This window comes from Cygnus atratus, chromosome 1 (genome assembly GCF_013377495.2).
Source record: "Cygnus atratus isolate AKBS03 ecotype Queensland, Australia chromosome 1, CAtr_DNAZoo_HiC_assembly, whole genome shotgun sequence".
Taxonomy (NCBI): domain Eukaryota; kingdom Metazoa; phylum Chordata; class Aves; order Anseriformes; family Anatidae; genus Cygnus; species Cygnus atratus.
Window position 1 is genome coordinate 164,552,061 of NC_066362.1, and position 24,728 is coordinate 164,576,788.

Sequence of the window (24,728 nt, forward strand, 5' to 3'; positions counted from 1 at the left end):
GCCAGGAAGATGTTAAAGAATTAATAGATTTGAAGGTCAAATTCCTTCCAAATACCATCAAAAATACTGTCAAAGATATTAATATTGAAGTCACTACTTGCAACATTTTATAAACATTTGTGTCTGATGTGACAATTTAAGATATTTTGTACCATATAGTTTGAACACATAGATGGAACTTTACACTCATTTTACAGAGAATGTTTCAGACTCAAAGACACTGGAACTGTTTTGTGTTGTGACAAGATGAGCACTAGGAACCAAGAGGTGGTGGTCATTTTACTCAAGTAATTCAGTTAGGATTACATTCAGCTCAAAGGTGAGAACAGTACCTCTGGGCTACCAATTCAGGTTTTAGGAAAGGAAGGAAGTTTAAGATGGCACAGTTCTTACCATAATATCACCAGAAAAATATATCCAGACCACACCACAACCATTCAGATTTGAACAAACAGCAGTGGTCTCCAAATTGCAAATGTACTTCACACGTTCAGGAAAAATTACACTGCACAATTTTTGTCACGTAACTTCGCTGGCTAGCCTTCCTATGCTGCCTTTGCAGTCTGTAAACGAAAGGGCTTCTCGGGAGTGCAAACTAAACCACCTATATTGATTAGGCTTTTGCTCCAATTCAACCTCCAGAGAAGCCTACAGAGATTAGCTGACTATTCAGGTTCCTAAAGCTGTATGGTGCCAAACACCTACCTTGAAGTCCTCCAAAAGCATAGAACTTAGTGGTAATTTCTTGCCATGGGTGCAGAGGATTTAGTTTAGATTACATTTAAAAAAAGAAAAGAAAAAAAAGAAAAAACACAGTATGGCTGTTTTACATAAATTTCCCTGAAGGTAGAAGATTTTTCTTTCTCACTAGCCCTCTCAAAAGCAGACCAAACAAAAGAAAACCGACAAATGCGAAATAATATTTTCTCACTCATTTTCCATCCACATTTATTTCTCTCTAACCTACCCCCACCTTTTGTTACTACAGCAGACAAATACCCGCTTGTACTCTTACAGAATAATTAAAAGATGTAGGAAGTGGAACTCATTTACTTGATCTTACATGTGTTCAATCACAAACCTGTACACTCCTACATCAGTGCAATCTCAAAAATCAATTACAAATGGGGCAACGTATGGCAGGTGAACACAATACAGTGCTTATAAATGGAATGTTCTGACAGGGATATATAGGAAGAAGTTTCTCCAAGAGGAGAAATGCATTAGAGTAGATGGCACAGAGAACCTGTGTAGTCTCCATCCTTGTAGGGTCTCAAAACCAACTAGGTAAGGCCCTGAGCTCTGGTACGAATTCAGTTCTGACATTTTTTTGAGCAGTGGATTGCTCTAGGTCCCAAGGTCCCCTTCCAATCTGAATTATCCTATATCTTATTTTTAAAAATAGGAAACACAACATTCAGTAGCCCTCAGCTGAAGGCATATCTTACTCTTCAATGAGCTGTCTACCTCCTTCATCCTTCATTCCTTTAAAGGAACCTACAGCTATCATATAAGGACACAACACAAGTCAATTATTGAAAAAAGATGTTAAACATGCTAGAAATGAGATTACCAAGAATATAAAAGCCACCAAAACCTCATCATTTTATCTTTATTCTTTGCATCCTTCCTTGTGAGAATAAAGCATAACCCAGGTAACAGCTACAAGGCAGCCATTTTCTTGCCTACAGATCCAAGGCACAGAGTTCATTTGGAACTTTGTGAATGACAAGCGGAAACACCTGGTACCCCCAGGTTTCTCATTTACAGCTGGCAGTGCAGACAGACAGTCCTTTGCCTCCCAGTAACAAAGTTAAACCAGAAGCCTAGCAACAGATGAAGTAAATGAAGTTATTCTTCACACAAACTAATTATTAACAGTCATAATCTAATTATGAGAAGTACGCAGCTACAATGAAGAGAGCTATAAATTGACTTTAAAATAAAAATCAAGACTGCCAAGTAAGTACAGTTAAATGGTATATTTTCCTCTCTGGAAAGAATAATGACTAATATATATAGCTAAATGAGGAATTTCCAGTTATTACTCTTTTCTCAAAATGAATTCATATTTGATGTAAGAAAGGGGACCATATATATTATATTAAATATAATCAAGTATTTCTGACAATGTGAGAGATCACTGTTCAGAGAATAGGCACTACATGTGAATTACTTGTTGATTTTGCATTTTTTGTTTGTTTTTTACTCAAGAAAACTGAGCTTGTTCTCTGCAGGAGACTATTAAAGCTTAGAAGTGATCTTTATATATGCTTTATTTCAACACAAACTTTTGCTTTTCCTCAATATTAACACATCTGAAAAAATTGCACCGGTAATCAATTTAGAAATTGCAGTTGCCTAAAAATATTAAATGTCTCCAAAATACAAGAGACTAAGAAAGGTAAAATCAAAACAAAAATATTAATGCCTAACAAAGTTTGAATTCGTGTTTTATAAACACATGAACTCCTTTAAAATAAGGCGAAAGGAACAACCTCAATGTTAAAAATCTGCATGTACCCCTTACTACTGTTCTGTACGAGACTTGATGAACCTTTGACTAATCACATTTATTCTTCTTCAGTAGTCATAGGAACATTCCTGATTAGGAAAATGCTTTTTAGTATTTCTGAATTAAATCCATTTAAAGAGATGATGATTCACAGAAATACAATAGTAAACAAAATATTAATTTTTCAGTTGTCTACCTGATTATTATTATTATTAATATTCTCAACATACTTTATGGTAAATATCTTAATTTAGAAGCCTCTGCAAACTAGGTACAAGAACAAAAGTTTGTACAGTTAAATGCACATTTACCTTCTTCAACTGTTTGTACAAAGGCCCCTGATGAAGTCCAATTTGTTGTAAACCCAAAGTTGCGACTGTGGCCAGGTCTCTGGTTTATATTGATTCTCAATTCACTGTACTGTTCCTGAAAAATAAAACATGACACTACAGTATCTGGTATCACGGGAATCTAAATGAGGGAAAGTTTATCCACTAAATAAGCAAGGCTACCACAATGTGCACTTTAATCATCTATTATTAGCATCACCAGCAAAGGAAACAGCATTGAACTTTGTTAACTAACTAGCTTGTTTTATATTCAAAGGTGTGTTTTCAGTGTACTTTTATATTTTGTCTATACATATAACATACTTAGCCATGCATTTCTTCTATTTTAAATATTTCATGAAGTGATGCTACAAAATGTAAGGTGTTTGAGGAAGCTAAAACCCGAAATGGGTCTTCAGGGACAGCCTTGTCAATTTGTAGAATCTACTGCCTCCTGACCAATCATCACTCAAAAAGGAATGTGAAGAAAAACAGCAACGACAAAAAACAGATAACTAATTCATCTTAATTTTTCTTGCACGTACTACAGAAGTCATCATCAGTTTCCTTTGCAGGCTCAGTGCTGCAACTAGATTTTCTGGGTGAAAAATCACCTTTTCAGTTTTGTGTGAAATACTACTAGTTTCCTATGTATTTTGTAATGGAGGCCTTAGATAATAAAAATAATCCCAGAATTAGCTAGAATCCAGTTTTTCCATTCTAGAAGACTTTCAAAATCAGAATGAAACCCAACATTTACATTTTAAACTACAGAAATATTTGACTTGGAATGCATTTTGGAAGACCTGCTTTCAATCTCACAATATATTATGAACATGTGGTACACACATTAACATTCTAATGTGAACTCCTTAAAAAACAATTAAAATACTCAAATGCATGTTATTCACTTCGTTATAATGGAACTGATACTGTTATAAAAGGAAAAAAAAATACTTCTGTCAAACACTTCAAATAGATATATTCCAGTAACGTGTTGCATAGAGGAAACCCCGCATGCTTATGTGTGCACTAAACATACATCTACATTTTAGCTCCCCAGCAAACCAATTTTCTGAAGGGTGGGATTCATTTTTCCCTAACTGCAAATATTTAGAAATTTAGGTACGTAAGCCAATTCCCCAGAACTCCTATGTTGGTCAAAGGACACAATGAGCTGCTTTACAAGTAGAAGTAGGTAGCTGGCTTCTCAGGGCAGGAAGCAGCCAGAGGAGTCTTTAGCAGTACCCAAGCATTGGGTCCAGATGACAACAGTAGCAAGGGAGCATCCCTTAGTTTCTCCTTGTGTTACAAGGAGATGTTCCTGACAAAACACTCCCAGTCACAGGCCATGGTAGAAACTATTGAATCCTTACTTCTAAACAGCTCCTTAGTTGAAATATCTTCCACACTGAAACAGACTTTTTTTTTCAATTCATCCCACCTCCTTAGGTGAGTAACAGTACTTCAAAAGTTATTCTACTAATAGGTTAGCACATACATAGACAGCTTCTGAATTTGATTGTGTTCCTGGAAATCGCAATCATCAGTATTTTTTATTTCCACCATCCCAAAACAGTTCTTTTTTAAACCTACCTTGTGGGAGGAGTAATGCAATTTTGTACACTGAACTTCGTAATTTAGACAGGTAGTCTCCAAAATATTTAGTACTCTACAAATCTGGTGTTATTACTGTGATGACTAGTGAACTATCAGCTGGTCAGCTCTGGCAATGATTTACAAACATATCAAATAGAACTTGCATTCTTTACATTATAGTTTGTTTGATGGACCACACAAGGAGTATTTTATTATTTTTATTATTTAAACACTTTCCTCATTTACAGGCAGGACAGTTTATAACTTGGTGACCAATTCGAGAAAAATAGAATCTAGTATGCTTTGCTCTCATTTAGCTCACCTGAAGGGAAACAAAGGACCCATATCTAATCTATGTTTTCACTGATTAGAATAGCAGCTTCTCTGCCTGTTTTTGCTACAATACAGAAAAAGGATCATAATTTCTTTGCTTATATAACGATCACAGTTTCAAAAAGTTATAATAATTTCATTGCAATAACTAAAGAGTTATCAGCAGTATTTAACTGAAACGTGTTCCTTTTTCACAGGTGATTAGGAAGAAGAATGAATCAAAATTACTGAATATGTAAAAAAAGATGGTGTGTGAAGTGATTTCATTAATCAGCATCCAAGCGTTTTTTTTTTTTATGATCTTCACTCAAACTACTGACAATTAACTTGTACAGCAGTGTCAGGAATGCAAAGCATTCACCTTTTAACTCATCAAGGGTATAAACTACATCATTACATATTGCAGAAAGGTGGTGACAGTTAAAGCTATTGCTATTCATTTTTTACGTGTGAAACATGAGATAAATTGAAAGAAATAGCACTGGATGTATTTTTCCAAGGTGCTGAAAGGACATTCAAAAAAAAGCTCCTGGATAAGCACATACACAAGAAGATGGTGATTTCTTTTTAAATTCATTAGTGTGAATACCAAGTAGAATAATTTCAAGTACATAATTACAGAACCCAAAAAGGCTTAAGCCACAACTAATGGAAAAAAAGGATATTGTGATATTAATGTATAAGGTTGACCTTTGAAAAGCTGATCTTTATTTTCCACCACCAGCTTAAAAGTGCAAATGAATACTACAGCAGCTCAGAGCATTCATCTAATTGACATTCCTGATTGTACGCACAAAGTGCTGATTGGGAGAACACCAGAAACCTCACAAACATCAAATTAAATATTTAGAGTATCTACTTTGAATTTTATTTCTAAATAAAAGCACGAGAGAAAGAGTAGGGAAAGAAAGCATCAAAAGGACCATTTATATGTTCTTTCCTAATGCTCTCTTTCCCCAGAATTAAATCAAACATAATAGTAGTTCTTCAAGTTGATTTCTTACCACCAAGGAATACTTCCATGAGATCTTGCATGGGATGTTTTCTTTTGTTGTTGGTGGTGTTTTTTTGTTTTTTTTTTTTTTTTGTTTTTTTTGTTTTTTTGTTTTTTTTTTGACTCTGCTGCAGCATTCAGTTACACTAAGCAGTTACATGACTTCCACACTTACCAGGGATTTTGAATCCTCATGCTCTGGCAGACTCACATTTTCTGCAGAAGATGCAAGTGAAACAGAATCAGGAGGAGAACAATATTCTGGTTTAAGAATACTGCTTCTGGCATCTTGGTCTTGGGGTTTTACAGGTAATGTCAAACTACAAGTAGGTGTTGTCTTAACACCTTTTTCCTCCTCCTCCTCACCTCTGCTTCCAAGTACACTGGTAGAGAGAGAGTATGAAGAGTCTGGTAGTGAAAATGAACTGCTAGTTAATAAAGTTTGAGTTCTTTTAGCTTTTTCCACTTCTCCATTGTATTTCTGGGTATCATCCATCTAGGACAAAAATAACAGTTTGGTAAATATGTGGTTTAAAAAAATCCTTTATCTTTCAGCAGCTTAAATATTTAACAAAGTACTCCTCCCTTTCATGCAGCTTCTAGTCACTGTACCCATTACTAATTACCCACTAAAACAAAAGCAGCAAGACACTTTTCCCTTGAAATATTTGCAGAATATATAGTATAGACTCATTAGGATAAACTCGTTAAAATGATCTGCTTAGAAAAATTTGCATGCTTCCCCTTTAAAAAATTGAGCCAGATAGGGATTTATGAAAAAGCTATGAAAATCTATGTAATCATGGAAAAATCAATTTGTGTTTCAGTGCTTTACTGAGCAGGCAAATTCTAGGCTGGAGTAAAGCTTTAATTTCAAGCTCAGCAAAGCAGAATAAATTTATACCACCTGAAAATTTGTCTTTAACAATTACATTAAAATCGCTTCAGACAGTTGCATCAAAGACAGGTTCTCTCTCTTTGGAGACAGATTCTTTTTTATTTTTTAATGTAAAATTTAATTTTAATTTAAAATTTTATTCTTCTCCTTTTGTAATAAGGAGACATTAAAAATAATAAAGATTATTCTACAAAAAAATATTAGACATATTTCTAAAAGTGCCTTTAAATATAGAAACACAAAAATCTTACATGACAGAATCACTTGCTGTATTAATGCAGCCTTCATCAAACAAAAAGAACATTTAAGCCCTACTGTTCACCCAGCTATACAAGACACCAAACATTTATAAACTTCAGGAACTAAAGAGAATTTTACCGTGAGCGACCGTGGAAGTGAGGAGATTCCTCTTGAGTGGACACCAAAAGGTCTTGGTGTAACCACAGATGTTAACCTGGAGGTATCGGTTTTCTGGTAACTTCTAGGGAGAGAAGCTGAAACCTGAGCTGACCCAGTTTGAGCATTCACTGAGTAGAGCGTAGACAAAAGAGATGAGCTCCGCTCTTCTGCCAGGCTCTTTGAGGGAGCAGGAGCTTCACGTGTGGCAGAACTCTCCTGCTTTGGCAGACGATCCTTGCTCCTTTGAGCAGCAGACAGGCTTTTGCTGTCTTTAGTGCTGTAGGAGGTTTCATCTTCCAAAAGGTAATCTTTCACCACTGACCGTGTAGAAGGTTCTTTTTCTTCAGTAAACACATCATCGTTCAGTGAATATGTCCATCTGTGTTCATATTTTCTCTGCCTGTAGGAGTCTTGATCTCTATCCTCCCTATGGGGACAGAGCTTATTAAAATCCCAAAGTGAACAGACAAACAGGTGCGCCCTAGGTGTTTTAACTACTGATTATTCAAGGCAGAGCATAAACTGAGAAGCACACCTCTGGTAAGTGAAAAAAATGAATGACATCACTTAAAATATATTAAAATATTAGTATTTTCAAGTCCACCTCCCCACCCACCCCTACTCCCTCTGAAAACACTCAGGCATACTACTGCCATGTTATCAGGTTGCCATCATGACAGAAATCTCTCTGCCAAGAAAATGATACAGCTATTCATGTTACATATCCTCAGAAATTCAGATTTCATTGAGGAAAGAATGTGAAGGTAGTCACACAACATTGCCTAAACTGTATAGCTCTCTTGACATTTCTACTCTCTGAAAGTACTATACTATACTTCAGATAACAAATGACAGGGTGCCTTGAAATTTAGATTTATTCCTTTATTTGGGGATTCATTCCCTTGTCAAAATAAACCACCACAGGGATAGATAATCCTTAATATAATTATTATTATTATTATTTTTTAAGATGTTGGCAATACTGGACATTCAATAAAATTTGAATCCATATTTGTCTTCAAGTTGTTGTCCTCAAAAATACGTCAAAAAATACTCAAAACATGTTTTAAGACCTACTTAAATTTCATTTATGAACATGCCATATGCATATTCCCTTCTTCACCTCAGCCATATACATTTTAATTTAAAAATAAACTTCAAAAAAACGACTGTCATCAGGAGACGTAGTACTGCACTACTCTATTGAAACTTGACCCTCCAGAGAGAAGCTTATTCTGTAAATACCCAGAGGAACAATAGGGGATACAAAGGAAATAAAGTAGAAGTTGACTGTTCTGTGATATACATAAAAATTCTGACTGTATTTATCCACTGTGTTCAAGAGAATAGCAAATTCAGTGTTAGAGGAAAGAAATAGTTAAGTTGATCCAAGAATAAAAGAGGCAGTTAACTGGCTTAATTCTCTGTTGTTTTAACCTCTTTAAATTGGATACAAATACTGACTTCACAGTACATTTATTCATGGTTTGAGTAAAACATCATTTATAGAGCCAAACTGTTTATCATTCTATGAAAACAATGTATTAGCAGATCATATTCTCCCCTTTAATTGCCTAGATTTCTACTCTATAATTTGGAACTAAAATTGTTGAGATTTCTGAAGAATCAATTGCAACTTGCCAGTAAAAACTGCTCCAGAATTAAAGGGACCTAAAATAATCAAATTTAAGTTCTACAATTTAATACTCCCATTAGGGTCATTACCTTTCCTGCTGCATTTCTTTCAGTGACTTGCTGCTCCTATCAGAAACCTCAGAGGCTCTCCTTTCTATTTCTTCTCTTTCTTCCTTTTTCTTTTGCAATTCTGAAGTGAAGCTCTTTCTACGATTCTTCCATTTTGCTAGATCCTACAAGAATCACATGAACAAACAGAATGAGATTTTGTCAAGACCTTGCACATCTACAGAGGCAACCCATCTCAAGCAATCTGATGCCTTGATTTTACTTGCATGTCTGCATCAAGGCCACATTTTCATGCACCTTCCCCCAAGTGCTTTTATTTTCGCCCCTTGACATTTTCAGTTTTTAATAATAGTTCACACAATGACAGATAGTTGAAAACAAATGCAAATGACATGTGAATTTCTTTGTTGTAGGCTTTGGATTTTTTTTTTTCCTTCCCTCAAATCACCAGTATGTTAGACTGATATACTAGCTTGAGAATAAACACGCCTTGAAGTCTAAATTGGAAACATAAGAGATCAACTTCTATGTTTTGTTTATTTCTGTAAAACCACAATGTGAACTGGCAATCTTCTCCATGAAATACCAGAGCTGGGTTCAGAGAACTATTGAATATTAGAACTGCTATGCACTGCTTGCTTGGCGTTCTGTTGTTAATTTCAGCCTCTTGTTGGTAATCATTGCCAATCACAGATTTTAATTAAAAAAAAGTCTTCACATAACCTTACAATGCTGTGCGAGGTTATCATATCACTTTACAAGCTGAATTTAAGACAGAATTATTGGGAGACAGGAGCCTCAAGAATTTGCACAAGGAAATATTATTTCCTTCTCTTCTCCCAAAGGATCAAATTCTCAGACATTCCAATCACTTCACAAACAATATCCACAAATCTCAGACATGTCAAATTGTGCCCCAACTTTTATGTCCACAGAACTCATGCCTAAAGGCTTTACTGTGACACCACAACAATACATACAAATCATATAAAAAATATTAAAAATAATTTCAGTTCTGCCTTAAACAGACATTCTCCAAAACACTAGTAGTTGCATGAAAAGCATAATTTTAAAGCGTGATCCTGTAAATTGCTGCACATATGCCAAAAGCCAGTTTTCTACGGGCACTGAACATTTGCAGCACCCCTCCCTTTAACTGGGCATGTCAGGAGGAGTGAAAAGGAGTATTTACTTCTTGCCACTTCAGATCTTGTTCTTGCAGCTGTTCTTTTATCCTTTGCAGTTCTTCATAACGGATTTTGCGCAACGACTGTAGCTCCTCTGCACTGACATCATTCAAAGATTTACTCCTAGAAAGAAAAAGACTACTCAGCTTCATCACATCTTAGCCATTTGTGCAAGTGAAACCTTCAACCGAGATTTATATTAGTACAACTGAACGCTCTGAAGTGTTATTTCAAACAGAGCAGGAAACATACGAGCAGCTGAATGAGCAAGCCTTGGATGGGACCTAGTGCCAGCACTGAAGTCAGTAGTTGCATATTTGGGCAAATAAAATCAGGTTAATTAAATAACCAGCTCCTCCTGCAGCAGCTCCATGCTGATGATTCACATTGAACTTATCATGTCTACTACTTCTGTTTAAATTTTTTACTCCATTTGTTGGCCTTGCCTGTTTCTTTTATCTAAAAGCCATCATGTCCCCCCCCTCAAATCCAAACTCCCATTATTTCACTTTTTCTCTTCCAGCAACAGCCTCAGAATCATCTCCTATTTTTTCCTTCCTTAGGCCAATTCTAAAACCAAGTTAGTTATCAATGCACATTTCTAAAAGACAAAAGTGATTTACTACTAAATACTCAGTTCAATCATGTTATGGACCTCACTAGTCTATATAACTCCTTTCCAAAACCTTCCTGAAACTTTCAGTTCAAGCTTGGATAGCTTGCATCCTCTTGCTAATTTCTTCTACATGTCAACAAGTTTTTCCATGAACTCCTACTCATTAGTTCACTGTAATCTCATTTCCTCATAACTCACTTTTCATGCCCCCCCCCCTCAAATTCTATTCCTGTTATTTTCTGCTTTTTTTCATCCGTTTTACAGTCTCTGCATTTAAGTGTAACAGAACTTTTAGCTTGAGTATAGGGCAAGACTCCTCCTCAGATTGATCCCAAGCCTGTTAGACATCAAGTAACACGCAGATGGTTGGTGTTGTAATAACATGCTTTGTAACGTTTGGTGCTATGATATAAAAGGAAAGCTAGGCTTCTGATTTATTATTATTATTATTTTTTCACAAAATGCTTCCATTTGTATTTATTTGTACAAAATTTAAGTGATGGAGGAATATTAGTGTAGCCAAGTTCTAACAGGACTTGAAACCATAATGCTTCTCTGGTATGACAGAAAATCAGGTTAAAAACAAAAGTGATTCAGCACAAGGCCTTGCTCTAATCTCTTACATACCAAGAGAGCTCTGAACTAACAAACCAGTCTCTTTCACTTCCTCTTAAGAGGCCCGACTTACTTACACTGGTAACATAAGACTTTGGACTTCGGCCTCTGGAAAAAAGGCCAGGGCATTAACTAATTATTCCTGTTTGCTTCTTTATTTTCTGAATGGGAAGAATGCCACATTAAACAAAAGTCTTATAGACACTATTGCAGAAACTCTTTTCTTGTGTAGTTCTCTCTCCTTTCTTCTTTTTTTTTTTAATGGTTAAGTTATATCACACGTAGAAAGGGTTTTGAGTTAGCATCAAAACCATTCCAGATTCACTAAATGAAACTTACATGATGATGGTTTCCTTTTCTTTCTCTCAAGTTTCTATATCTGCTTGGAACAAAATAGGAAAATCTAGACGTAAATACAATATACCCTAAGAAAGGGTATATTCACACATTCATACCAGCGAACAGTATCTTAGTTTTAATTCTAGTCTTAATTAAAAAAAAACAAAAACTAGTGACTCAAGCTTCCTGAGTTTCCCTCCACTAACACCCAGTCTCTTCAGACACATTTCTTGCTTCTCCTAGCAGCATTTGTTCATTTACCAGCTTTGGCTCAGGGTGAAAAAAAGATTATGTAAACACAAATATATGTTCATATACATGTTTACCTTCTTTTTCCCTCTTTGGAAAATGTAGAGCACCATGCATAACCAAATACTTAATATGCCATCACACAGTAAATGTGAAAATATTTCTGAGCCTGTAAGCTGTAAACAAGGCTACATAAGTTAACATGGCACTAACCAATCAGTTTACCACTGAGGATTCAATAACTGGAAGTCGAAAAACTAGACATAAAATGTTCAGAAAGCTCATCGATGTTAAGAGAAACTACAGGTGAATAGCCTCGAGAACACTCTTTTCATTTATTTATATATTTACTTCGGTTCAACTACCACCTTTTAAAATGTATGTGCCTCTTTAAAATAAAAAGAAAAGAAAGTTAAGTAAAATAATTCTTTAAGTCTACTACCATCAGAACCAAAATATAAGATATGAAGTAGAAAGTGCCAGGTCAAATGGTTCTGACATTCATTTAAACTGCCAGTGAAATGTATTAACTTGTATATTTTATTCTGGGATTCATTTGATACTGTATTACAACCCGCCCTATTTGAAAATAACAGATTTTCAATCATTCCCATGGTACATATGCATGTCATTAATTATTTTCAGAATTCTAGCTGTGCAGTCTTTAAAATGAAATATTTACTAATCCTTCTTTACATTTCTGAATGTTTCAGAGCCTGATTTAAATACAGAACTCCAAGTACTTCAGCTGGAATAAAATATCAGAGCTGATTTTCAAAATGCCTGATAACCATAACTGATATAATCCGAGATGCCAGAGAGGACTTTTGCCAGATGCATAGCTTTTAGTGTCTTACATTTGTTATGTAAATTACTCAAGCACAAAACAACAAAGCAGCATGCACAAGTTGCTTTGAGCACAAGTTTTTAGCTGCTGTGCATGCATGAAAATTTAAACGAGAGGCAAAAATAGTGTTATGATCTTTCAAGCTTTTACAAAACTTACCCTTGCTCATCAGAAAGCTTTTGAAACAGTCTGAGAAATTAGAAACCAAAAAAAAAAAAGGAGAAAGATTCAGTCTCATGCTTGATATTCATAACAACATTCATATGATCAGTACACCAGCACTCTCACTAAGTGAATGGAAAACTGTGAAAGCTTGAGGACCAGACAGCATGGAGTAGCACATCAGTGATCTGACACGAGTCAGAAGCACATCAGGACTTGCATGATGTGTAAGTCAGGAAGAAAACTGACAAAACAAGGCTGCCTGTAAGTTTCCAATGCTTCCAATTTAGAAATACTGCATGAATAGAGCCTTGTTTTAGTTCTGCATCACTTATTCCAGTGCTGCTAAACAGCATGACGCTTGGAAGATACTCATTTCAAGAAATAAAAATGAAGCCCAACTTGAATCCCAAAAAGAAGCCTGGCATACAAAGGCTATTTTCTTGTTAATTCAACCACCCCTGATGCTAAATGCAAGTAATACATGGAATGGATAAATCTAAAAGGTCCTAAGTACAACTTTACACATTAAGTGGAGAACCAAATACACTCAGTGTGATTCAAGAGGATTTTTAGTGTTCTTGAATATGAGTATTGTATTCTATTAATTCTGGAAATGTGAAATCTTTTCAAGCACTTCAGAAATATTCCTCAGTGAAGCTTGCACTTTGTTAACAGCATTAAGCTTAAAAATTAAATGTAATGACATCAAAGGTTCAACTGGAACATGGAAGTGTCTTAGTCACAAATTAAGGATGCATAGCCAGTAGAACTGCAAATTGCAATGCCGTATTTTCAGAGCCAAAAAAACATACAAAACTCCACTCTCCCACAGTAAGTACAAAACCTACAGGAGAGCTAGGGGGTAGTTAAAAAAAAAGTCTTCACTCACAGAAGAAAAACTTTGGGTACACCAGGAAATGATTAGGGAAGTATTAATTAGGACTGTATGAAATATGAAAGCAAGGAAAACTGCTGGTAGAATAAACATGTCACAGTAGAATTTAAAATTATATGGACACACACCTTGCATGCACCATGACTTTAGATGGGCAAAAAAGAGCACTAATATCTTTTCACCTCATGGAGTCATCTCATAAATGCGGCAAGACATTTTACAAACAAGCATTTTTAAATTTAGGTGCAAACAATAATCTCAGAATGCCCATCTCCAGAATTTGTTAAGGCATTCATGTCATGAAATTTATATAAAACTTAGTCTGAAGGAATTATTATATGTTTTCTCCAAAACTTCAGCCTAAAACTAAAAAAAGTCATAATTTTTGTTGAAAATATGGTATTGCAGTCATGAGCTTCTATTGAAAGCAAATAAAAAGCTTGTCCAGGACGACACAAACAAATTGCAGATTTGCACTCTACAAATGGTTCAGCACAAGATGATGCTTTTCTGAATGGAAACAGTTCAATTAGCTCAAGCACAATCCGTGCAGGACACAACCTGACCTCTCCACCATCTGACGCTTCTTGTGTCTAACTTTGCTGGCCTCTCTGATTGCTTCCCACTTCTTCCAGTCTTCTTCACTGCATGGACCTGGGATAAAATTTACTGGCTGTGCGTTGCTTCCCACTTTCCAAGATTCAATCTTGCGTGTCAGCATGTCGTCCTTCTTATGTCGGGAAGACGGTGACAACACTCTACCATTGCTCTTTCTGTCCTCTGGTGTTGCACTCTTTTCAAGTAAACATAGAAATTTGGACCGTATTTCCTCAGGAAGACTCCAAGGATCAGGAAAGAGTGCAGGGTGGTACTTGTCTGGAGCACCTGATAAAGGCACCTCTTTTTTCTGAGAGAGGATTTTACGAAAAATCATGTCATCCTTTTCCAAGTCTGGAATAACAGTTTGGCCTTCTCTAGGCTGCAGAATTATTTCACCCTCTATAAGAGGCTCTTGCTCAGAGAATTTTTTAAAATACTGGGGGTCTTGGAGAACAACTTGATTCATATGGAAAGCCCCAGTTTTGCGAACAAACAAGTCATCATTTTCTAAATCTGGATACAGATATAGATTTTCATTGTCTCCTTGGTCACATCCTGGTATAAAGGAAATATTCTTTCTACATTTTATGAGCCTAGGGCCAGAAGTAGGATCAATTTTGGTCTTCGTTTCAGAAGACAAGTAGTCAGAGTATTTTTGCAGGGCCTGAAGTAACGAAAACTGACTGAAGCATATAAAACAAAAGGAGGGAAGTAAAATATCATTAACTAGCAAAATACAAGCAGATCACAATGTATTCAGATATATGCTTGTTTTAGATTTGCAGTATTCCGAGCAGTACAGCTACACCATTTGGCATTCACCACCACTAACCAGAACACAGCACACATCAACCAATATAAAGGTAACATGACATACTGACCTGCTCAGAAACAGCACACTTGCATGCTCACACACAAAGCCTATGCAGCACGTTATGCTTTCGCATTTACATCTTTCAGAAGACCACCATCAACTTACGACTATATTAAAAAAAATAAAGTTGTAATAATAACAAAAAAGCGCGACATCACAGGATGCAGTTTAATTTCATTTAGCTGTTGCACGTCCAGCCATTTCTTTCTGATGCAGCAAGAGTACAGCTCATGCAGCAGTATCAACCTGGGCTGGTCAGAAGCCTCCAAGATTTTTCCTTCTGTAATCTGTGTCAACGAGCTTCCCACATACTCAGCAGTTGGCTTATAGCTTTGATCCCTTCTGCAACTGCTGGTCCATTCGAAACTTGGTCTTGGTTGATTAGCAACAATTGCAGAGCTTTGTTTATAAGCATATCTCTCATCCTCAGAATCTGATTTCTTTCTACTGTGCATGAGCACAAAGAATAAAGAGAGGGAAAGAAAAGTATATGCATTGAGTAAAATGTATAGCATCAAGAGTGGAACAACTAATGAAAAAGAGTACTTCAAATTTTTTTTTCCCTCAAAAAAAACATATCCTGCTGCTACGCAGGCAAAAATTAAAAATAATAATTTTAAAAAGTCACAAAACAACAATTTTAAGGTTTTGCACACAGGAGAGAAACAGGGGCATGCATAAAAACGCACCTGAACCCTTGAATCTCTTTATACCAGGGTTTGAAAGAGGATTTCCTGATTTTTTTCCATAGTAATTCTTCTTCTGGAGTCCAAAACTTAGGAAGAAATTTGTCAAAAGCAACCACTGTATTTGACGCTGAAGAATTTAGCTTGCGAAAATAGAGATCATCTTTTTCGATGTTTGGGATGCCTATTTCTTCTTCCTCGTCCTCATCAAAATACCCAGATAATTCTGAAGAAATGTTAACTCTTGGTTTGTTTTCCACTTTAGTATCCAACTGCCTCTGCCTCCCCTGGTTACTGTTCAAAATACCCAATCAGTTAAGATATTTTAGGAGCAACTTGACAAAGAATGCAAAAATACATGCTTTTTGGCTCAGGAGTTCAACCTCGTGAATGAAGCAAATTAGTTCTCAATTCCACCACTGCAGCACCAGAAATAATAACAAAAAAAGTTAAATTGTTATATAAGCATCCTATTGCCTCTGACAAAAAATACAAGATTTGACAGAAAAGGCATAGTAATTTATCATCTGTGTTAAAATGCTGATTAGAATGCTAACTTTATGGAGTTATTTATGGACTGCAATTTAGGTAATACAATAGTTACTCGATCTTGGATTAGTATCTCTAACCTCAGTGGTTCAAGCATTGCAGCTAGTGGACCAGCTGGATCATTTTCTTGTGAGCAAGATTTAGAAGAGTCATTGCGCAACATGAAATGATGTCCAGGTGCAGCAGAGCTTACAGGGCTCTTTTTGACTAGAAATCTACGTTTTGCTAAGTCATCCATAACCACGTCGGGCAGCCTTCTTTCATCTTCTGAATCAGAGCCACTGTCATACTCATAGACCATCTGGAGGGAAGCTGGATTTGTGAGCCCACACTCTGCTCTGCTATTTTGGCAGGAAGCTACGGGATTCCTTTCATGTCCACTGAGGTTGACCAAAACAGGAACAGAATGAAGACAGTGAAGTCACGAAGATTATGACGAAACACAAGAACTGCCCACTATTCTCAAGTGTGTAAACTAAGAAGTTGGACAACAGAAATTCATCACCATATTTTAGAAAGCTTTAACAAGAAACTAAAGCTGTACGTCTAACTCACTGAAGATTTCACTTAAGATCACTTAAATCCACTGTGTGAAGTTTGACAAGCCTCAACACATTACTCAAAAACCAGAGAACTAGTTATGTGGAACAAAGCCAAACAACTTAAAGAACAATAGGAAAAAATAAAAATTAAAGACCTGAACATCAACCACCCTCCCCTTAAAACACTGAATACTTTACTTTCAATTACAGCAACAGCAGCTTTTCTTAAGTCAGTGAAGAAAACATCTGTTAAAATGATAAATCAAAGTCTGCTTTACTAAGACTTCACACACCAGTACCTTGAAAATGTTCCATCTGACTCTGTGTAGACAGGACTTGCCCAGCTCCTCCTATTGTCCTCATTCTTCTCTGTCCTTTTCTTCCTTAAGGGCGCTGGCATATACGTTGGCTGCTTGTTTTTGTTGGGTAAGAAGCGATTGAAGTCAGTAGTAGGTTTTGGTTCAATCACAGAAATCCTTCGGTAAGACCTGTCATCTTTATGGGAGTCACGCATTTTGAAAGGCAATTCTGAGTCTGTGTCACTATCACAACCTTGGAAGAAAGGGGAGAAAACATTATTTTCTAGATACAAGTTTCCAGCTACAAGTTACACTGAAATATCCTAAAATCAGTTTAACTCCAAGTTTGGGATGTTTCTGCTGCAAACTTGCTGAGCTACTGATGGGGCAGTAGAAGATATATTTTTAGAAGTTTGTTGTGAAGCTGTGATAAGGTCCATTAAGCTGAATTTGGTTTGTATGCTCATGCTACATTCGTTCCACTCTATCACTGTTGCCTGCAGGAAACAGTGCTAACCTCTAGATTGAAGAAGTAAAACAGCAGAGAAGTTTTTTAATTAAAAACATATTTGCCACTCAGATTTACTAAGAAAGCCAAGTTATTAGCAAATAGTATAAAATATGCTCATCTCAGCAGATTAACACCCATTAGAAGCCCTGGGTATGTTGCATAGGTAGCATGACTAGACTTTGCTTTGCTCAGAACAGATATGCTCCATGCAGCTTTGGGCCCATTGGTTTTATGTTACCCACATGGTACAAAATACAAAAGCTCATTTTTTTTTTTTTAATATAACTTCTTTAAACTACAAGTTCATATTGCATTTTACAACTGGGAGAAAAATACAGATTACAGATGTCAGGATCTAATGTCACAGACTTTTTTCTTGTTACCTTTCTTCCCCTGACAAACAAATATCAAAAATAACAACTACCATTCTGATTTTAATGTAGGTGGGAAAAACCCTACTTACATTGAATATTCACAAATAGAATGAAAACAGAGGTTTGATATATCCATACTAGGAACTAGGCAAGAAACTTATGCAACTGCTGCAGTTTTAGGAGATCCCATCAGGATCTGAATTCTTGCATTCACCCTCCCTGAACTATAGAAAAATACCCCCCATGGACATGCATCCTAAAACAACAGCAAAGGGAAGAGTCCCAACAGCTCTTCCTAGGGAAATTCCTGCAGGCATTACTTTGTTTCTACCAACTGTTCAAGGTCAATATTTACTTAGGCAAAACACAACTGTGGCAGTTACAAAGCTAGATTACCTTTCAAGCCAAGTACTGGGCACCCAATGGACCAGGCCCATACATTGTCTTCACTCACATTGAGACATATGCTAACAGAAAATTTAAAAGAGGAAAACATACCTTCACTGCCACCTTTCAAGGTTATGTCTGATGAAAAGCTTGTGGAGGATCTTGAGCCAAGAGAGTCCAAGCTATCGAAGGAATCGTCTCTTTTATGGCTAGCTGAAGGTGGAAAGGGCTCTCCCCGGTCCACGTACCAAATATCACCGTACCCACTATCCCTGCCACTTCTGTTCAGGTGGCTAGACTCTTCAAGTGCCTATGGGAGTAAGTTTTGAAAGATGTTTTGTAATAGTTTAAGGCAGAATGCTACTAATGATTTTTCACTCAAAAATTTTAAAATGCGTTGTGACTGCAAAACAAACTTTAACAAAGACTATTGCAACACCTCTGAAAGAGACCTATACAACACAAGGTCTTAAGTTTCTCTCACTTCAGCCTAACAGGATCAAAACAGGGCTCTTCACAATCTATTAAGTTGATCACAGCAGACGACCTCTGAATTTCTTGATTATATTGTTAGCAGAAGAACCAGTGTAAGCTAAAACTTATTCCCTTTCACCACAGCCTTTGATAGCAAGCAAAACAAACAAAAAATCCACATGACTGTGTTCCCCAGATTAAAAATAAAATTAACCCCCCAACAGATTCTTTAGTGTTGACACTATAACATACAGAAAAGTATAAAATTTAGGCTATTTATTTAATACTCCTTGTGGATTTCTTACCTTGGTCAATGCTTGCCCTAATAACTTCTCAAATGCTTTAAGATTGAGGTATGGACCATTATAATGAGGGTTACTTCGTGCTTTTCTCCCAAGCCAGTATAATGTAATCAAAACCTACGGGTATAAAACAAACAAACTCAAAGTTCACTACTTGCTTTTATACTGGTGTATGGTTTGAGAGGCATTTAACTATGCTGTTACGAGATGTTTTCCAAAATGAAGTATTAAAATCTTGTCTACAGTATAAGCCAGAATCTCCATTAAAACCAAAGACTGTTACGATGCACATAATATAACTCAAGTAATCAGATATAACTGCTGTTTCTAATTATTACATTTATTTGGAAAGGAGGTTAGCTGCACAGAGATCACCATAACATGACACTAATTTGCATCAGATGGAAGAACAGCAGAAGAATAAGGTAAGCATGATAGTGCCATAAACAGAAATGTTTTTAAAAGACATTTAACCAAAATTAGTGTAAAATTATTTCAGAAAGCATTGAAGAAAGTATCTTACATTTTTCACTCTTCTGTTGGTCTCCTCTGGTCTGAAGCAGGGCATGGAATGAGAAAGAAACAAAACAAAACGAAGTTTTAAAATCACTTAAACTTTATTATTCAACATTTAAATGATTTGAAGTCCAATTAGAAACTAGTATAAAATATGAAACTATGACTCTTCCAAAAGAAATAAAAAGCAATGTGCTTTGAATTCTCAGGCATAACTCCATACTATTTCAATCATTACATATAAAGCAAGAAAACATTTTAGTTTCTGATTTGAGAGGAGTTCAGAAAGGCTCTAGGCTTTTTTAATTAGCCAAGGTTTTTAGTTACCAACAACTACAAAAAAGTGGAAAGCAAGCTAATGACTTTGGGCAATATAGTTTCTATTATCCAGGAAGAGCTTTGGTTCCATATGAAAGCAAATTCATTTGTTACAACTAGGGGGTGGTGGGAGGGTGGTGAAGTAGTATTATATTTTCCAAAATATTTGCCTCATAGTTGCGTAGGACACTTCAATCTAAAAAGAATTTTTCAGACAAAAAAAATATAAGTGAACATCTGAAACTGGGACATCTGGAGAGAGCTGCTGCAGGGTTGGAAGGAGGGTTTTGGTTTGCTTTCATGTGAGACATCTCTCTCCAAATAATAAAAAAAAGGATACAAGCACTAACATTAGTGTTTTGCTTTGTTTTTTAAATGACTGATTTGTGGCACATTTTGCAAGCATACCAATGCACACCCATAGTGATCCTGTTCGCCTGCTGCTCCTTTTAAGGACATGAAGAAACTTCTCTGATGGGAGCCTCCCAGACAAGAGGTACCACAGGTTCAGTCCTCAGGTGTAAATATCCACAGTTGGACTGCAGAGAGCAGCTGAGCCACACTCCCATCCTCACTGCCAGCGTGTAAGGAGGGGGAAACTGCTTCTCACCCATCTAAATAACATATCATGTGCCCAAGATGCTTTTGGTTTTGGGCTGGCTCAGCAGCAAAGCGACACATGGCAGAAGGGGGAGATTCCAACAAAAAAACAGGTGAGGAATCAATATATGGTGGCAGAAAGTCCTACACAGAGTCCCAGTTAAGACCCATGATGTATCAGGTCACATAGCCCGTTTCTGGCTGGCTGCCTAGGAACAAGTTAGTCAAAGGGTGCAAGGAAAAAGTAAAAAACTGTGCAGTAGTTAATGAGGTAGCAAAATGACTGGGCCTGGTCAGCATAGACAGCACTCATTAGGGAAACATGATACTCAGTGCAATGCGACAACCAGCCTGCCCGCAGATTTCCCTCCCGCTCTTTCCTCCTATCTTGAGGAGTTTGTTCCCACTCAGGCCAGCTGGGATCGCCATGCCCATCCACTACACCATGAAGAAGTCACACGGCCAAGAGCATGAAGTCATCGTGCACCCAACCTGCACAATGCCTGCCTGAGACTTCCTCAACATCACGCTGTGAGGGTGACACCGGTTTTGTAGCAAGCAACATATTGCTCATAGAAAGGAGAAATGCATCTCTTCTAATGTCAAATATTTGCAAATATGTTTTAAAACCCCTTCTGAAACACACTGCCGTTTGGTTTTGGTTTTTTAAAAGGGCATGAAATTGGAGAAATTTTTCTTCCTTTTCATCAGTACATGGATCTCTTTGCAGATGTAGATAGTACTGTACATGCTATGGCTGTTACCTAATGAACTGACTAGAGGCAGGTTGGTTACCAAGCAGTAAAAGGAAAATTGTTCTTGTGATGCTGTGTATCAGCATAACTTTTTCCACACCTGAAGGAGAATGTTTTAAAGGTCTCTTTAGCTTCAAGGTCTAAGAGACTTTCATTAGGGCAGTATTTCCTTCATTATTTGCAATTGTAAAAGCAGAGGCTGTGTATGCCCTTGCTAAGGATGCCTTAAAGCTTGCTTCCACACTTTAGCAGTCTAGTAAGCAGTGAAAAATTCTGCCTTTAGTCAGCTGTGGCCCATATCTAAGAGGTTGCTGGTCACACCAGCTTTCAGAAGGAAGCTCCATGATTGAACATGGTGTCCACTTCTCTTCATGAGTTCTCTGGGATCATTTAGGTCAGTCATTTGCAACAGGAGGAACACTTCACTGCTTTTGTTGTTTATATATTGCCTAAATTTGAATAATCATGTGCATAACGATGCCTATGTACCTGGGCTATAAATACTGCAAAACTTAAAAGTGTTCACATAAACTAGTGAGCATGGTTTGCCCGAAATGCAGGCAGAAAACCATTTCACACACACACAAATGGGAGACAATGCTCTATTCACACGTTCGCTAGGCTAACAACGGAAACAAACTGTCAAGTTGTTTACTCAGTACAACTTTTCCAGATTTGTGACTTTACTTACGTTACTGCTCTCTTTGAACTATGCCCGTTAGCTTCTGAACCTTTTAAGCAACTTGTCACAATAGATGTAGCCAAGCATAAGAACAAACAGAACAAGAAAACCCCTGCTAATCTAGAGCAATCAGTTCCTCATTTATATAGGTATATATTAATTCTTCGACGGCCCTTACATAAGGAAAAAAGGGGACTCTGGGTGATTAATGTATTGTCTGAGAATCTGTGTAAATTTAAGATTTTTTTTTGCCAAAAAAAATAAAAAGCCAATGCTGTCATCTTATTGGAATGTCATAAAAATCAGTTGTCACATACAGACTTCACAGCTGCTTCTCCTTTGTGAGGTATGCAACTTGCAAAAGACGCAGTTTGGATTCGTTTGCTATCTTCCTCTCAGTGACATAAGAGCCTCTTACATCTACATCTTGGCCAAGCTTAAACCATATCCAAACTATGTGTGCACAAGCCATTGCCTAGTTACTCCCCAGTATATTGCATTTAAAATAGCATATTGTTAGAATGTTGTGGAAATACAACATGAAATAGTTATAGCAACAGTTTCTCCTTCATAAAGAACTATCACCAAAACATAAATACTATGCAGTACTATGCAGGTTGGCTGGGGCTTTGAGCAACCTGGTCTAGTGGAAGGTGACCCTGCATTGTCCCCATGGCAGGGAGGCTGGAAATAGATATTTAAGATCCCTTCCAACCCAAATTGTTCTATGATTCTATGCAAAGAATGGTCTAATGGGTAGGTCTGAAAAACTATGGATCATAGCAGCAACACAAAGCTAGAAGTCATAACTGGCAACAGCCTTCTCTGAAGTATAGCAAATTCTTTGCTGCTGTGTGAGGAGGCAGGAACCTACCTTCTCTGACAATCCAAAAGCGAGCTGCTGCTCTCACCTCTGCTCTCTTCTCACACATGGCTATCTAGCTCTAAAAATGTGGCCAAAACCCTCACATTCTCACACTCTATTTGACTAAATAGGTTAGAAGATGAAATGCAAGAACTTCAGCAATGCAGCTTTTAATCTTTTTAAACACACCAGGACAATTATAACCTAATTTTGAACATAAGTCAAAGTGCACACACAGCACTGGTTATACAGACATTTATTGCATGAAAGCTGTTCTTGCACCAGATAGAGGCAACCAACTTGCTGAAGTATTTTCAGCAATGCAAACAAGCATCAATCCTACATTGAACAATTCTGAAAGAAAGTTGCTTTTTCATGTTTTTATTCAAAATGATGATAGTGCCCATCTTGTGCAAACTATAGCCTTTATGAAAATGTTATTCTGTGTAACCTAATTTCTGCCTTGAATAAATGAATGCCATTGTGCTGAAACTTATAAGCAGGCTGCTGCTTTACTCAGGAGGGTACAGCCAAAGCTGCATCTTAAAAACAATCTGCTGAAGAAGCGTGATCCAAATGACAATTCCACACCGCTTACTAAATCATTTCATGTCACTTCAAATATTATCCTCATTTTCCCAAAGGTTTTTATTTCTCATTTCACTAACAATGCAACTTCACTAAAGATGTCTGAACTAAGCAATGGAATCTGCTAAAGAGGGCAGCTAAGATTTTACAGAAATCTTATTGCGTATGTACGCTTTGTCTGCTCCTGCCACAGTCACAATGTTTTTAGTGTTATTCTGAAATCTAAAGAAACACAATTCTGATCCTCTGTGTTGCCTAATCTAATCTCAATGTCAAACCCCAACTAACATTGAGGTCTCAAATTCAAAAACTGCAGCTTCTAATTCACATAAGGATGAACCTTAAACTTTTATCGAAACCACTGCCGATAGTTTTGTACAACTTCGAGGTTAGCTATCTTGGAAAATATATATCAGATGCAGCATGGAAGTCTAAAGGCCATGACATGATGTGAGAGATATAATAATAATTATGAAGAAGAACTGCACAATTCCAGGCTGAACACTGCTACAAAAGATGTGAAATAACCACCCATGAAGAAGTAATGCCTTCTGTGTAAGTCATCTGATCTACGTCAATCATTTAGCAAACAGAAAAAAAAGACAAATGGGACAAAAATAGCTTTCACTTGTTAGTAGATGAGATACTTAGAGACCAAATACCTTAGTCACATTTGAACAAAATGCACATTCACACACATCGCTCACACCCAGTCACCACTAAGGGAGGAATGTTTCTCTAATGAGAACCACTCTACGAGAATAAGAGAAAGGGACATGGCAAATCAGCAGACTGAACTGCAGCTCAAGGAATTTATTCTCAGCTCCACTGTTTGCTCAAGGTTAAATAGCAAAATTAGTCACTAAGCCCTTGCCTGACAATACAAAGGCTTTGGCAGCAGCTCTACCTTCAGGATTTCCTGGTCTCCCTTCCCCTTCCAGCCGCCTCTGTTTGCTGCCCTGTGGTTATGCCAACACAGCTCTGAATCACACTGTGAGTCAGGACCACAGGGCTGAGCCAGTTTCTCTGTTTGGGTTTTTCTAATATACATTTTTTAATGCCCCAATTAGCTCACTCATCTGTTTTACGCCACACTCGTACAGCCTCATACTGCCTCAACAT

At 36.9% G+C, this 24,728-nt stretch overlaps 1 protein-coding gene across 11 annotated transcripts in view; it reads right to left on the minus strand.

Moving 5' to 3' along the window:
- Window positions 1–24,728, minus strand: part of LMO7 (LIM domain 7) — a 130,646-nt gene that overhangs the window by 24,816 nt on the left and 81,102 nt on the right. For 6 of the 11 annotated variants that reach the window (XM_035561215.2, XM_035561213.2, XM_035561212.2 and 3 more), the window contains exons 5-14: window positions 19,806–19,836; window positions 19,286–19,399; window positions 18,618–18,816; window positions 17,235–17,487; window positions 12,784–12,813; window positions 9,964–10,081; window positions 8,793–8,935; window positions 7,047–7,494; window positions 5,946–6,266; window positions 2,827–2,941 (exon numbers count right to left, since the gene is read on the minus strand). In XM_035561215.2, coding sequence (XP_035417108.1) covers window positions 2,827–2,941; window positions 5,946–6,266; window positions 7,047–7,494; window positions 8,793–8,935; window positions 9,964–10,081; window positions 12,784–12,813; window positions 17,235–17,487; window positions 18,618–18,816; window positions 19,286–19,399; window positions 19,806–19,836 — 1,772 coding nt within the window. Of the gene's footprint in view, window positions 1–2,826; window positions 2,942–5,945; window positions 6,267–7,046; window positions 7,495–8,792; window positions 8,936–9,963; window positions 10,082–12,783; window positions 12,814–14,250; window positions 14,968–15,404; window positions 15,606–15,847; window positions 16,139–16,473; window positions 16,774–17,234; window positions 17,488–18,617; window positions 18,817–19,285; window positions 19,400–19,805; window positions 19,837–24,728 lie in introns of all 11 variants that reach the window. The other 5 variants (XM_035561219.2, XM_035561218.2, XM_035561217.2 and 2 more) reach the window with 2 other exon arrangements.